We start from the raw sequence: 15932 nt of genomic DNA on the forward strand, positions 1-15932 counted from the left end.
TTATTTAACAGAGACAGAGCGATCACAAGTAGGCAGAGAGGCAGGCAGAGAGAGAGGAGGAAGCAGGCTCCCCGCTGAGCAGAGAGCCCGATGCGGGGCTCGATCCCAGGACCCTGAGACCATGACCTGAGCCGAAGGCATTGGCTTTAACCTGCTGAGCCACCCAGGTGCCCCCACTTTCTTATTGTAGTAGAATCACCTCTTATTTTTATAGTTAGTATGATTTTGAAATATTTACCATGTTGAGATCTTTGTGGTCCTAGTTTTTAATGGAGCTTGTTCTTAGTTAGGCACAGATGGTGAACTTATAAAATGCATTTCAGACAGTTCTTGATGTTATCATCTGCTAGTTCTAATGTGTTATGATATGTAAAATTAATAGAGTGACACATTTGATATCCTTATAATCCTGCAAAGAAGAAAAATGGTCTTCTTTGGTCTTAACAGAAAGCTGTATTTAAATAATGGTGAAATTCTTTTTTACTATTCTGTTAAGGATTTTTTTTTAATTTAGAGTTATAAGACTGATCTATAGAGGAGTATTTGTGAGAGAGAGAGAGAGTGCGCACATATGAGAGCATTTAGTCTGCATTATTTTTGTCAGATCCCTGAATTAAGGCTGCACTGGTTTTATAAAATTTTGATTTGGAGTACTTTTTTAAAATAGCCTTTGAATTAAGCTATTTTTACTCGGAACATTTTATCCATGGCTATTAGTCTACCTCATCTAAAATCAACAAAATCATTTATAGTATCATGAAATTGTTTATTAGACTTTTTAAGATTATGGCCATCAAATTTGATCTAGAACATTTTTATGATCTTTAAGATTTTATATATTTTTTCCTTTTTCACTTGCCTGTTTACGTTAGGCCAATGCATTTGTAATTTTATTTCAAGGAACTAGCATTTTGTCAATTAGCTCTTCTTTTTTTTTTTTTTTTTTTTTTAAATTAACGTTCATCTACTTTCCTCTTTATTTTCTTTTTCCCATCTTACTTTTGGTTTCTTTCATTATTCTTCTAACTTTCATTTAGTGAATAATTGTGCTTGATTTGTCTTTAAAGAAAACGAAAGCATACAATGCCATGGAGTCACCTCAGACATATTTTTCTTCAGATTTGAGTCACGATTTTTTATATTTCCTTTACGTGAATTTTGGTTTATCTAATTAATTTTTCATTTCTTTCTCATTCTAAACTTCAACAATGGTTCAAGAATTCAAATGTTTCCAACATGAAAGCAAATAAAGTGTGTAGATTCTAATAAGAACCATCACAATTCAAAGAAAGAAGACGTCTGACGACCTAATGTGTCACACATGCAATCAGCAGGACTTGCGTTCTGCTACCTGGTACGGTCTGGACTTCCCCAAATCCAATCAGTCACACTAAGTCCTATCAATTCTTATTTTTTCGCCTCCGATTTACTGAGATGGAATTCTCATGCTGTGTAAGTTTAAGGTGTGCGATGTTTTGATCTGTGTGTACGGTGAAGTGATCGTGCGGTGATTACCGATTCTGTCCTCCGCCGGCCTCCGGTCCTGCCCTTCTTTTCACGCCCTCTCTAGCCACAGGCTGTTGTTACCACCACCAGGAACACAACCACAGGTTGGTAGCGAGGCTCCCTGAATGCATTTTAGCCCTGCTTTTGGCCTACACATCATACGCTGTTAAAGTAAGTTCAGTTTCCAAACCACTTACAGTTAAGGTACTCGAGAATCTGTGCTAACCGCCTTATTGTTCGGCACATAAATCTGACTTTCTGTCTCCTCTTTGGAGAGCATCCTTTCCTCATCCGGTCCACACTGCTTCTGGCTCACCCACCAGGGCAGGCCAAGCCTCCCACGACCCCTGCAGATCAGGTTTGTACCTGAGCAGAGCTCTTGTGTCAAGCCTCTGTAGGAAAACTAAATAAAAGCAAGTTTTCTCCAAACTGGCACTCACTCCAACCTCTCTGTATGGACTTCACATAGGCGCTTCTCATTTTTATTTTACCAGAACAAGAGTCCCAAAGAAGAAAAAAACAAGCAAACCAAAACCCATTTACATTTAGTAAAGGCACAACACTGCACGTGCTTACTTGGCATTTTTCCAGTCTTCCACGGCAGAGATGTCATCACGTAGCCATCTTTGTAAGCAACAACGGTTAAGCTGAGCCCCAGTGTGTAGGGCACTTTTATCAGCACGGCTCCGTTGCTCTTAGTGACTGTGGAATTTGTCTTTGTGTAGTTTACAAACACTTCTACGACCGCTGGACTCAGGTACTGTCGACTGATGATGTCATTCACCTGGACTTTCAGCATAAATACAGACACTGGAGGAGAAAAAAACCAGAAAGGGCAGGAGGTTAGACCCTGGAACGTATACAACGCTATACTGTAAAATGTCGTTCAAGATATCTGAATAACAGCACAAAACTGCTGGTAGAATCTGAAAATACATATGTGTGAGGTATAAAGAAAGAGGTATAAAAACATTCCAACAAGTTCATTATTCTTTCTAAAACTGATACATGTGAATTTATTGTTAATAAGACAGTATTCTAATTTCTTCTGCCAATAACAAAGGAAAAGGAAGCAGTGGATAAGGAGAAGAGACTGGCTCTCTCTTCAGAAGAACACATTTTTACTTGGCCTCCCTAATCCTAATGCTATCAATTAACTAACTGAAAATGTAGCCCAAGTTGCTGGAATGAAATGCAATCTCACCAAACTGAGTACATGGCTGGCTCCTTCATTTGGCTCTGTTGTCTGGAAAGCAAAGGATGTGTTTCAAATTACAAAATATCAAAACAACATCCTTAAAATATCAAAAAGTATTTCTGTTAAATATATAACAAAGCACAGTAAGACAATACACTGAGGAAAATCAAAATTAACTTGTTTCCTAACTTAAGCCCCCATCTTTACAGATCTTGACGATATGTTCATGAATTTCCTAACGTTGATGTCTTGGTTAAAAAGAACTTGTATCACCATGGAAATGCCTTTGTAAAGCCTGTATCACAACACCTTTGCCAAAGATGCCTTCTCTTGGAAGCACCATTAATGGGCTTTGGAGTCAGTCAAGGTCAATCTCTGCCACTCCCTAGATTGTGACCTGGGGGAAGTTACTTCTCAAGTCCATTTGCTCCTCTGTAAAATCAGGGGAATAGTAACTACTTTGAGGTAATAAAATGGAATCATACAGATAATGTGCTCAGGACAGTGCGGCTGTCACTTAATATCATTATTAATAATAAAAATCATTACTGCATAACTGGAGACTATTTTACAAACAGTCATCAGTGAAAGTCCCTCAAGAGGGAGCACGTGGTTGGCTCAGTCGGTCAGCTGTCTGACTCCGTTTCCTGCTCGGGTCGTGATCCCAGCGTCCAGAGGTGGAGCCTCACCTCAGGGTCCCTGCTCACCGAGGACCCTACTTAGGCCAGAGATTCTCTCTCTCTCTGTCCCCCACACCCGCACACGTGTTCTCTCTCTCTAAAATAAGTAAATACATCTTTGTAAACACATTGCCACAGAATTAATCCTCATGAAGTATTTTTTAAAGATGTATTTAACCCTCTCTGCCAAGCAGAGAGCCCGATGCGGGACTCGATCCTAGGACTCTGGGAACATGACCTGAGCCGAAGGCAGAGGCTCAACCCACCAAGCCTCCCAGGAGCCCCAACAAAGACATTTTAAATACAAATAGAACTGCTGCAATAATCACCCAGTCCTAGGAAAGATGCAACCTAGCCAGCTCGGAAAGAGCTCTGTTCTTTCAAGAATCTAAAACGGCAGTCGTTATCCAAACACTATTCCTCATACAGTCCAACACAAACGTCTCTCAGAGCATATCCCCTCTCATGTATGATAACAGCACGGTAATACTACACATAGTAATCATAACCACAAGAACTAAACTATGTTGAGGATTAATGAGCCAGGCATTGTGTCAGTTTTTAAGTGCATCATTCCATTTACTCTTCAAGACCCTATTACAGAAATATCACTGTTCTCGTCATCATATATATTGGTAACTGTTTTCTAATTACTCATGGCCAACCCCCAGCCGATGGAGAAAACAGGACACAAACTTGGACCTTCTCTCCTCCAAGCTCGTGCTCTTAAGCCACTGACCTGACTTAGCTCTTAAAGCAACTCTAGCCACAGTTTAGAGGGCAGAGATGGGGAAAAACAAATTGTACTGGACAGTCATACCTTAAAATGAGGTTCCAGCAGTCTGTCTAAAAGGTCGTTCATTTCCAGGACAACAATCTCATGTATATTCAAATATATACACGGAGAACAGAGGTCACTGGGGTTTCTCCGGCACTCTGCTTTCTCAGCATTTTAATAACAGGCAGCCTTGTGGGAAGTTAAATTCTTTGTGAATAGTCATTACTATCATTACTTTTAATAGATAAATTTGGGAGTATCGGGTACTAAAAAGTGAACTAAGCCCTGGGCTTTGGCACCTACTGTTCCTCAAATTATTTAACTATTTTCCCATCATTTTATAAGTTCACCCCATTACTCTAAAGTAAAAAAAGAAAAATCATATTTGTAACATTTAAAATCAAAATATGAAGGACTGGGGATAAATACATTCCTAATGCAAGCCTCGCATATATATGATCACAAAAATCTCCATATACCTTTGTAACGTATGTGATACCGAGTCCACTTTACCAGTGAAAAAAGAGGATTCAGACAAGTCATGTGGACTGCCCCGAAGGCTCACATGTATTAGGAGGCCTCGCCAGCCTTCAACGTTCCCAGGAGTGATTCCAAAGCCACCTTTAGACCATATAACAGGGAGTCTTGGGATCACATTACTAAAGTTAATTCAAGGAACATGATGCTGCAATTACTGAGAAATGCTTATATAACATCAATTACAAAGAAAAAAACACATACTAAACTAAGGCCTCAAACTCAAGTGGGAACTACAACTGGGGTAAAAAAATAAAAGGCTGTACTCTATGTGACATGAGGGCCACCTGCACCGAACATCCCTGAATAGGCCCGTCAGTACAGTCAGCTATTCACCGTGGAGGACAAGCAGCTGCCCTGTTCAAAATAATCCCCCGGGCCTCCTAGCTCCTACTCCCCTAAGAAGAAACGGACTGAGCCGCGGACACAAAACATCCAACTAACTGGGACCAGAAAGATGCTGTCAGGACCTCACAATGTGGCTGAAGTCACAGAGGCTAACACTCGCCGGCACCGGCGCATCTTAGAACATGCACGAGTGCCTGCTCACCGAGCCTCCCCAAGTCTCCCATGGCTGGTCCTACAGCCCTTCCCGGTCTGTGAGCTGAACCACGATCCTTCCCCAACGACCCTTATTCCTTGCAACCACAGTCAGACTGGTCGCTTGCTTCCAAAGCAACGGCACAAGTGCAAACGCAGGATGTGTTATTTAAGCGCTACTCAATCTTTTCTAAGAGAAGATGAACAGAAGGAAGGATAATGTTATGTACCAAAAATAGGGTACGACACAGGAGAAGGAGATGGCACATAACTAGAAGGGCACACGATTCTCTCCAAGTTGGATAATCGGTCTTATTCCTATGAAATATACCTACAATGGCTCCTTCAACAGCATATTTAGGAATGGGAATTTTGATGAATTCATTTGCTCCAAAGATTAATTTCAGCAATTCTCAGAGCCCTTGATTAATAGACAAATTCCAATGTGCACTAAGATCTTGAGCTAAATTCATTAAAACACTGTGTATTCCATCTGCTTCATCCTGTAAAAATACGGTTGCCAAAATAAGACACACTAAAGCCTCCTGACATTCTGAAGCTGGGTTTGATTAATAAATGTTTTCTAAAACATTTTCTAATTCGGAATGGATTATTTTATTTTCCACATGTAATCATTATGTTAATGACTAAATTTGATGAGAAAATGAAAACCAAATTCAGGGAAAAAGTGACTGGCAAAGGTCAGACCTTGGATATGTGCACCGTAGATAGACCTTGTAGCGTCAGGACAGGATGTAACCCTGACCAGCAGTGTCCTCTCTAGCTCAAACTGGAAAAAAACGTATGCTATTGGTGACACACACACATACACCTAGCCCAGTGCCAGAAACTTTATACATGCTGTCCAGTGTCTTCCTAATAGCAATCTGCGAGACTTATCCCGCTTTAAGGCAAGGACACTATGGCTAAAATTGCACAGATTAAGATGGGTTGAAGCAGCATCCGCAGACTGGTTCACTGGACTCCAAGTTCTATCCACTCTACTCCCCACATCTCTCACTGAAAGGCCTTAGATGCGGTTTTCAGCATATTCCAAAGCTTCCTTATTTGCTTCTGGCCAGTGCAGAGAAGGAAGTGGTGGTTTGCTGAGCCTCTGAGTCTCCTCTGCCTGGTTTGTCTGGTCCCAGCATAAAGAGCAAAACCAGCACCAAGGAAAACAAAAACCCGAAGTCTCAGCTGGAGGCCTGCTCACTGCAATTAAAGGCACACAAACGAGACTTCTTCTTCCAAATAAAAGGAGAAGTGATAAAAGACTTGCCTGCTGGTGACTTAAATAGGACATTTCTGACTTCCATGATGTCAACAGCTGATCAGCAAACAGGCCTAGCAAGCAGAAGTTCCCCATACATAGAATCTCCATAACAATACCCCTTACTAGTTCTCTCCTCCAGCAAAAATACTTTGGCATTTAGATGGGGCAGATTCTGTGATTAAATATATAATTTTCAACCACAGGTGCTTTTGCCTCCGTAATCTGTCTACCCTTCTCCACTGCACTGTTCAGCTTTCCATGCACTTGGTATTTTCTCTGTCACTTAATTATAATCATTATGTCTTGCCCACATAATCTTCTTTTCAATATGTCACCATTAGTTTAAAAATGGTTCAATATCAAATGATTTCAACTGAGCCCTCGGAAAACACATAATCTGAATGTTGAGAGAAACAAAAACAAAATACACATCAATGAGCACAGTCCTGAGGTTGCTGGGGGAAATTTTAACTATCACATGATTAAAAGCATTGTTCAGTAGTGAGAATCACTAAAATTCAAAAGACTAATCTACACAGAAGGGCTCCTGAAAAAGCACGTTAGAACAAACACTGTATTACGGTTTTGCTATAGGACAGAGAGGTAACTCAAAGCCTAGGAAGGGTGTAGAAAAAAGTAAAGCTAGCCATTTGTTTGGCTGTCATCTAGAACTTAAAGTGGGGTGGGCTGATAAATTATAACCCCACTACTTTTTGAGAGCACTCGACATCACCTTCTTATGTTGTTACCATTCTGTAGGTTATAACTGCACCCACAGAGAAGCCACCTTATTTTCAGATTTCTCCAGTACAAAAACTAGCCTACTTTTTTTTCCATTATATTTCAAACATCTGCAATCATTTTATTTAACATACAACAACCTTTTTTCTCTAGGAATATAATGCTTAAAACATGCTAGGTTTATAAAGCTTTTATAGACAGATCAGAGATCAAATTGTTCTATACAACACTCTAACAATAAGATTTTAAAACTTTATTGAGGTTTATGTATTCTAATGAGAACCAGACTAAAAATGAAGAGCATAAAAATAATAGTGGAATGAAATGGTTGGGAAGGGTTAGAAGTATTCTAATTTCTCCATGGGCGCCTGGGTGGCTCAGTCAGTTAAGCATCTGCCTTCAGCTCAGGTCACAATCTTAGGGTCCTGGGAATGAGCCCCACGGCTCTGCTTCTCCGACTCCTACTGTCCCTCCCCCACCCCGCTTGCATGTTCTCGCTCTCGAATAAATAAATAAAATCTTTTTTTTTTTTTAAAGAAATATTCACCTTCATTACTACACCCATCAAATGTTTATTGACGTCCACTTTGGGCCAGATCTGCTCTAGCAGGTACTGGGAATACAAACATAAAGATGGCCCAATCTTGCTTTAAGGATTAATTTAAAATCTATGTATACAACAATTCCTATAATAAGTATCCACGTGTTAGATACTGGAACTACCTAAACGCACAACATTGGACGAACAGATCAAGAAGACGCGTGTACAAACACTGGACTATCCCGGGTCAGAAGGAGGGAACCCGCCGTTTTCTACAGTTTAGAGACTGGAGGACATTGCGCTAAGTGAACTAACCCTCACCCAGAAACAAACATAGTGTTATGATTATATGTTCTATGTGGCATCCAGAATAACCAAATCCATAGAAGCAGAGAGCGGAACAGTGATGGCCACGACTGAGCGGAGAGGGGGTGAGGGCCCAACTGTGCCAAGTTTCAGTCACGTAAGAGAACTAAGTTCTGACGACCTACCATGCCGCGTGGTGCCTATCGCGAATACTACTGCACTACACAGTTCAAGTTTGCTGCAGGGTAAATCTGTAAGTGTTCTTACCACAAGGAGAGTCGATGACAATGACGATGATGAAATAGTGACAGGGAGGGTGACAGGGGATGACAGGGAGGGTGACAGGGGGTGACAGGGGGGGTGACAGGCGGGGTGACAGGGGGGGTGACAGGGGTGTCAGGAAACGCTGCGAGGGGACGCACACGCCTCGGCCCGATGGCGGTGGTGGTTTCACGGGTACACTCCAAACTTACGGAGCGCGTATATTAAGTATATATAGCTTTCTACATGTCAATCATACCTTGATACATAGTTTTTAAAATATCAAAAAAATGTGAATTTAGTATTTACTTCGGAATCAATTCCCACTATCATTTCTTGGACAGGGGGATGTCAACACCTTTAGTTTCGATCACCAGAGCACCTACCCATTCATTCTCTCCTGTTTTCCACAATCTGACTTTTTGGTCCATTACGATGGAGACTTTGTGGTGAGAACCCAGAGGATGACAAACTTCTGGCTGTGACCCAAATCAGGTTTTATTCATTCTTTGCCATTTTATACAAGACATCTAGTCACAGAAGTCATAACTTAGAGCTAGCTATACAAATATCTTGTAATGTAAACATACAAAAATCTTGTAAAAAGAAAAATCTGGTCCCAAATTTAAATGTCCGCGTATTTAAAACCTTTAGTAGAGACATAACAATCATGGTTTCACTAAAGAGAATATAAATTAATTCCCAATTCTTTAGTCTGGCATTCAAAATCTAAGATCTGGCTACCACCCTGCTTTCTAGACCCGTCTGTTTGGGGACTGACCACCTGCGGCCGGTTCTGACCCACCACGGATTGCTGTAAATGAGGTTTTACCGTCACCCTGCCACAGCACGCACTCACGTATGGCCTGTGGCTGCTTTTGCTATAAAACAACAGAGCTGACAGCTGCATCAGAAGCCATATGGCCTGAGAAGATAAACAGTTACTATCTGGCACTTTTCCACAAAAAGTTTGCTGATTCCTGCTCTGCAGTGTCACGTAAATGGGTCAAAGGTCACTATTCGAGATTGACCCACTTTCCTGCTACATAATTCACTTCTTTCATCTGAAAATCTACCCCTTTTTTTTCATCTCTACCCATCAAAATCCTACTCCATTCTTTAAAGTGTAGCGCAAATGAATTTGGCCTTACTTCAGTCAGACGGAACCTTCTCTCCTGTCCTACTAGTCGGACGGCACAGGATGCGTTCTGGTCCATGTCGTGCTTTCTGCTTGTACTCTCTATGAGAGTAAGTTTCTTCACAGCCAGTGTTATTCCACATCGGCCCTGTGTCCTACCAGAGTCTAGGAAGGGGTTCGGAACATGTATTCTAGAAGCATGCGACAAGGGTCAGGAAGAAAAGTGGGAAGAAGAGTAGGAGAAAGAAGAGAAGTGAAGGGAGAGAGACAGGAAAATCGCAAGTGGCTGAGGAAGGACTGACTGTAGGATTTCCAGAGGCCGCCTGAAGTTACAGCTGCTTTTCAGCCCCAGGATCGCGTACAATCTTGAGTTTAATCCACAGTTATCAGTGAGAATTATATTATTGCAACAATAACAACAAATAAATATTAAGATTCCTTTTCCTTTCAGAAATTAATACATTTTCTTCTTCTTCATAACAATATTTAACTTGGAAATTTTAACTACAGAATAATGTATAAGTAGCAAAACTTGCTAAATAAATAGAATGCAACTGTATTATAGGAAAGATTAAATTTAAAAGTTTTACTTTTACTATTACAAAACAATACCAGCACAGTTTTACAACTCTTTCTCCTAGGGTACCAGCACAATTTCCCTATTTCAATTAGAAGGAGGGTTGGAAGTACAGAAAAAAAACAAGGACAACAGAGTAGCTGGTAAGGAGAAAGAACCATATTATTCACATTCAATAAAGCGGAGTGGAGAGGGCGGAGACAGTTCAATCTTTACTGCACTTCCAGTACGGACACAGAGCCTTCTCCTTCCAAAGGAACAAAAGACTCTGCTGAACTAAAGACGAACAGCAACCAAAGCTCACTAAAATAGAAAAGCTGCCTTTTCATTGCTTAAGTACCAGATTGGATCCAAAATTCTTACTGGCTCTAGAATTAACAACAACAACAACAACAACAAAAACAACTGTTCCTGTTTGAAGCAGAAACAAATTTATTTGCAGTAAGTTAATGTGACAGAGAATATGTCAAGTCAAAGAAGAAACCAAAGAAATAAAATAAGGACATTATCTCCAAAGGTGAAACATGTTACAAAGCAAATAAAATACACATTTTCTCCATTATGACCAGAGGCTAAATGAGTAGGATTCTCTAAAACTAATGACAGGGATAACCTAAAAGGAGTCTTCTAACTTAATAATCAGCACATAGGGATGCCTGGGTGTCTCAGTGGGTTAAGTGTCTCACTCTTGCTATCAGCTCAGGTCTTGATCTCAGGGTTGTGATTTCAAGCCCACGTTGGGTTCCACGCTGGGGAGCCTACTTAAAAAGGAAAAATAAGCACACTGCAAACGATTCAACAGGGACGAGTGAGAGGTCTGGGCCATTAGCTCTTGGACTCAGTTCCTTCTTGCCCACCCAAAAGCTCTCTTCCTCGACGGAAGTAGAGCAGTCTGACTCTAGCTCCTAAAACATATTGCCCAAGCTCACTCCAGAGTCATTTCCCAACCTGACTTTCATCTCTCCTTCCCAGTTTTTCATCCTGCCTCATCATCATGACAATTTCTCCTTCACTCACTCACAAATTCAGTTAACTTCCATTTACAAACGATGCTCTGCATGGCGGCATTAATGTGGAGCAACAGAAGATCCTGGAGCCCAGAGAGGGAAAGTGAAGGATCAGGTTTTCACTTGCTTGAAAAAGCACCGGTCCCGCTGCCACAAACGTGCTGGGCGCCTAACTCAGACGAAGGTAGAGGAAAAGGCTTGACAGGCTGAAGGGCATGGCCCCCCATTGCCCCAGGCATATACAGTAACATTCATCAGTAACACAGTGAACATTCCAAGGGGCGCATTCCTAGGGTTAGGGTCCAGGCCCCACTAGACACATGCAAGGACTGAGCAACGCAGTCGGTCGTGTCAACACTCTTCCCACACCCCACGCTGCCGTAATCCCTTCTTAACTCGCTATACGATTTCCTCATTATGTTCATTTTCTGTTTCCCCTACTAGAATGTTAGCTTTATGAGGTCATGGACTTTTTTGTCTTATTAACTCCTGTATCCTCAAATAACAGTCCCGAGTTTTGAATGAATCACTGAATGCGTGGCCGAGTGACTCACTCTGACTCCAGTAAGACAGAACCCCAGCCCAGGAGTTAAGGACTGCGAGGGGAGACGCAAATGTGTCAAACGAGGCAGGTGAGCCCCGAAGTAGAGCAGGACAAGGACACGGGCAGGCCCTTTCTGCCCACAGACGACGTGGAAGTTACATGCCTGAAGCTAAGTGAGAGTTTTGATCCTTTACCACTTCCTCCTCGAGTTACTTCTTTCAACAGATTCATTCATTCAAGAACCAAGATCGGAGCAACCATGTTGCTTTTCTTTAGGAAAAAAGTTGCGGGGTACCCGAGCAACTCAGCTGGTTAAGCACCTGCCTCTTGATCTCAGCTCAGTCTATGCCCTCTGGGTCTTGAGATCAAGCCCTGCATTGGGCTCCACACTCCGGGGGAGTCTACTTCAAGATTCTCGTTCTCTCTCTGCCTCTCCCCTATCCCCGCTCATACTCTCTCTTTTTCTCTCTCAAATAAATCTTAAAAAGAAAAAAGAAAAGCAATTATATCAATTATTACTCAACTTCAACTAATTTGTTGAATAGTCCTCTAGTATAGCACCAAGAAACAAAACTTGAAGTTGGAAATAAAAATGGAAACAAATAATAGAGGTGGAAACAAAAAGACTACTCTAAGGGGAAAAGCCCCATTTGGAAAAACAACTAAGAAACATTTTTAATATAAAGGTTTTATGAACTCTATTTCACAAAGGCTTACGTTTCTTAGTAAAATGCTATTAAAAGGAAAACTATTAGGAATCTTTGACTAGTTCATGTTTTCCCCTGGGTGTCTCAAACGCACGGATGACGGTACACGGGAGAAACGAGAAGAGCTGTAGAGAACCATCACTCTTCCCTCTCCTGAACGTAACAATGAAAACTGGGCTAGAGGTCATTGATCATCAGGTCACTGCCTGTAGGTATTCAACTGCTAAGCCTAGGCATGCATTCCAAGAGAAGAGATAAGTCACACTCTCTCTAGCTAGGGTACAACACCCTGTTGGGGATGATTCGAGTGCGTTCCTTCATTTGGACAGAGTTCTACAGCCTCCTTCACAGTTCTCAAGTATTCTCAGTCAGTATAATTTGTGAGGTCTAAAGAGGACTGTGTCATCCAGGCCAAAAGGAGAGACAAGTTATTGCTATTTATATAACATCCTAAAATGGATTTGGAATACCAAAGCAAAAATATCCCCCCAAAATTATGCCCCAGAAATATTTCCCACCAAGTGTCTAGAAAGGATGTAACATCTCCGAGCTACAAGACTGTAGAGTGTGAGTACTATTTGGAGCTGCACAATTTTAAGCCAGGGGACCTGGAGTAAGAGAACTCACTGCGGAAGTCCACTTTAGCTCGTTTCTCTAGACTGGCCTTTCCGGTAGGTCACCTGTCTGTACCAACTGGGATGGGCCCCAACCCCCACCTCCTGCCCGGGGAACTATCGAACGCCTCCCAAAGACCAGCATCTCTACAGCCCATGTAACAGGACAGCCTACAATTTATCCTGCAGCAGAAATGTTTTATTTACCATTGTTTATAAGACAAATTCAAATTTTAAAGACAACTCAGAATCAAAGAATACAGTACTGCAAAGTATTTATTAGTACAGCACCTTGAATCCAGTTAAGCACTTTTTCTTAAGTACCTATTTTTACCGTGTCTTAATACCGCAAAGAAATAGTGTGACTAATCTCTTCTCTTGGAATGTATGGCTAGGCTTAGCAGTTGAATACCTAAAGCAAATGATGGAAGTGAGGAATATTTAGTAAACAAATCTTCTGTAATACCTAAAACAGAAAAACATCAGAAGCCTGAGATTTGGGGCCCCAGTTCCCACATTGTGCTCAAAGCCACCAAAGGGGCTATAAATTCACTGGGGTAAAATTTCAAGCAGGCACAATGATAACATCTGTTGGCCACCACCAAAGCTGGGTTGAGTCCCTAATTCAAGGTACTGGCCTCAATCAATGGCATTACCTCATTGTGAAGGTGGGTGTTCAGTGATTGCTCCGACAAAAAGTAAATATTGCTTGACAATGATTATCGAAGGGGAAATGGAGGCAGCAGAGTTCAGTCTCATTCTGAGGGCTGAGAAGTTGTGTCCTAACAAGTTACAACCCATTTAGTTATTAGCAAGTAGGCATTATTGTTTTCAAATGACTACTAAGTTGTTAGGTCATACACTCTCACGAATTCCTGAGATGCTAAAGGGTCTATGAGCCAAGAAAGTTTTGGAGCCTCTGTATCTGTTTGCTACACAATTTTATTAAGTACCTACTATGTGCAAGGTCTGGGCCAGTCACTGTGAGAAATACAAAGACGTGAGTTGCCTTCAAAAATGCTCATGAAAGAGTCAAATGGGCAGAGAGCCGGTATTGGGAAGAGCACATGTAAAGTGCTCGAGCTCAGAAGTATAGGGTTAAACTCCTCTGGCTAACAATGGTAAGAAATGGTCCTGTGTGAATTCTGAGTTTGCCTGTTCACATTACTGTCTTATTGTAAATATTCCAGGAAACAACTGTTTTTCAAAAGCACATGTGTTGGGGCGCCTGGGTGGCTCAGTGGGTTAAGCCTCTGCCTTCGGCTCAGGTCATGATCTCAGGGTCCTGGGATTGAGTCCCGCATCAGGCTCTCTGCTCAGCGGGAAGCCTGCTTCCCCCCCCCCTCTCTCTCTGCCTGCCTCTCCGCCTACTTGTGATCTCTGTCTGTTAAATAAATTAAAAAAAAAATTTAAAAAAACAAACAAAAAAAAAACAAAAGAAAACCACATATGTTGTAAACACATATGCATCTATTTAACTCTTCTGAACACATGACTAATTGAATGAACAAATAAGTGAAAAATATTAAATGAACCTCTTAAAAAACCTCAAGATCATCCGTTTGTATAATGTGTTACTCTTGCTACCTTTCCCGGTACACTCAACTCCCTTGGCCTAGGACAGTGGTTCTCCGCCCTGCGTGAACATTAACTCAATCTGGGGATCTTTCACTATATTCCCAGCCCCCACTCCAGTCCAATTAAGTCACAATCACTGCAGATGAGGTCCAGGGAATCACATTTTTAAAAGGTCCCAGATGAGTCTAATGCACAGCCGAGGTTCAGAACCACTGCCCTAGGGTAAAAAATAAGCATATCCCAGAGGGAGAGGGGTATGACCTAATGCCATCTCCTTCAGTTCAATCGTTCCGTTTCTTTTAATATAAAAGGATTTCAATGACTTCCTGAGGACGGCAGTGGGCGCATCCATTCAGTCCCCAGTGTGCTCACTGGCCCTCTGCTGCACAGCCCTGAAGGCACACGCACCCCAGGCAACCAGGGAATGGGGGAATCCATCGGAGATGTACAATACTAGATGCGGACGTGAGAGACACCTGACCTTGGTGGCTGCATCTCTTTGTAATTATTGTTTACTATTAAATAATATTTGTTGTTTACATAATATTTAGCTCCGTGGCCTCAAATTTAAGTGTTCGGCTTCACTCGCTTTTTTTCATTAGTTTTTTTTTTTTTTTTAATATTGTATTTAGAAAATACAGAAAAAGCAGAGGAGAATAAAAGTTGTTTCCTAATTCAATTTCTCAGAAGTCCCTTGGATTTCATTCAGTAGTTTGAATAGCATACTGAAAAAAACCCAGATTTACAACATGAAGATTATATTGTGTATATGTGTATAAACACGTCTGTGGTTACGTAAGTGTGAAGTAAGGTGTAAAGGACACTCACGAAATTACGACTGACTGTTCTCTTGACTGTACCCGCTGGGTCACGGGGGAGTGGGGTACCGGTTCCCTGGCTCCAGTGTGCGATGTGATTTACTACACTGAGCTTGCACTTAGAGGTAGGAAAGAATAAAGAAAAGAAGCTAATAAAGAATATTATGAGCTGCATTCTTCACTTAAGATTCTATTGTGACCATGTATCCATGGAATTAAACCTTTTTAGAAATTACATTTTTCTTACTGAACATTCTATTGGCTACTATTCATTTAACTTTCTCCTACTGGTGTATGCTTAGTCATCTCTATGTTTCACATTTGCAAACAATGCTTTAATTAAAAATCCATGTACATAAATGTTCCTCTGAGTTCTTCACTATTTCCTTGGGAGGAGAAATAATAGGTCAAAAAGTATGAGCTGTTTAAAGCTTCTTGATTTGTATTCCTAAAATGCTTTCCGGAGGGTGCTACCAATTTCTCCTGTAAACAGGAGAGCATTCATATTTCATTTCACGGCAGTCACTCCATCAGCATGACTGCTCCTGCCTCCCCAGGGAGTTAACGTGAAAAACAACGTTCAGTCAA

The 15932-nt window shown here is 41.3% G+C and overlaps 1 protein-coding gene across 1 annotated transcript in view; it reads right to left on the reverse strand.

The window, feature by feature from the left end:
- The window catches only part of FAM171B (family with sequence similarity 171 member B), a 65447-nt gene that overhangs the window by 24625 nt on the left and 24890 nt on the right, over positions 1-15932 (reverse strand). Inside the window, exon 2 of the mRNA XM_082691082.1 lies at positions 2083-2316. Coding sequence (XP_082547208.1) covers positions 2083-2316 — 234 coding nt within the window. The remainder of the gene's footprint in view (positions 1-2082; positions 2317-15932) is intronic.

The sequence above is a fragment of the Mustela nivalis genome, assembly GCF_964662115.1.
Source record: "Mustela nivalis genome assembly, chromosome: 11".
Taxonomy (NCBI): domain Eukaryota; kingdom Metazoa; phylum Chordata; class Mammalia; order Carnivora; family Mustelidae; genus Mustela; species Mustela nivalis.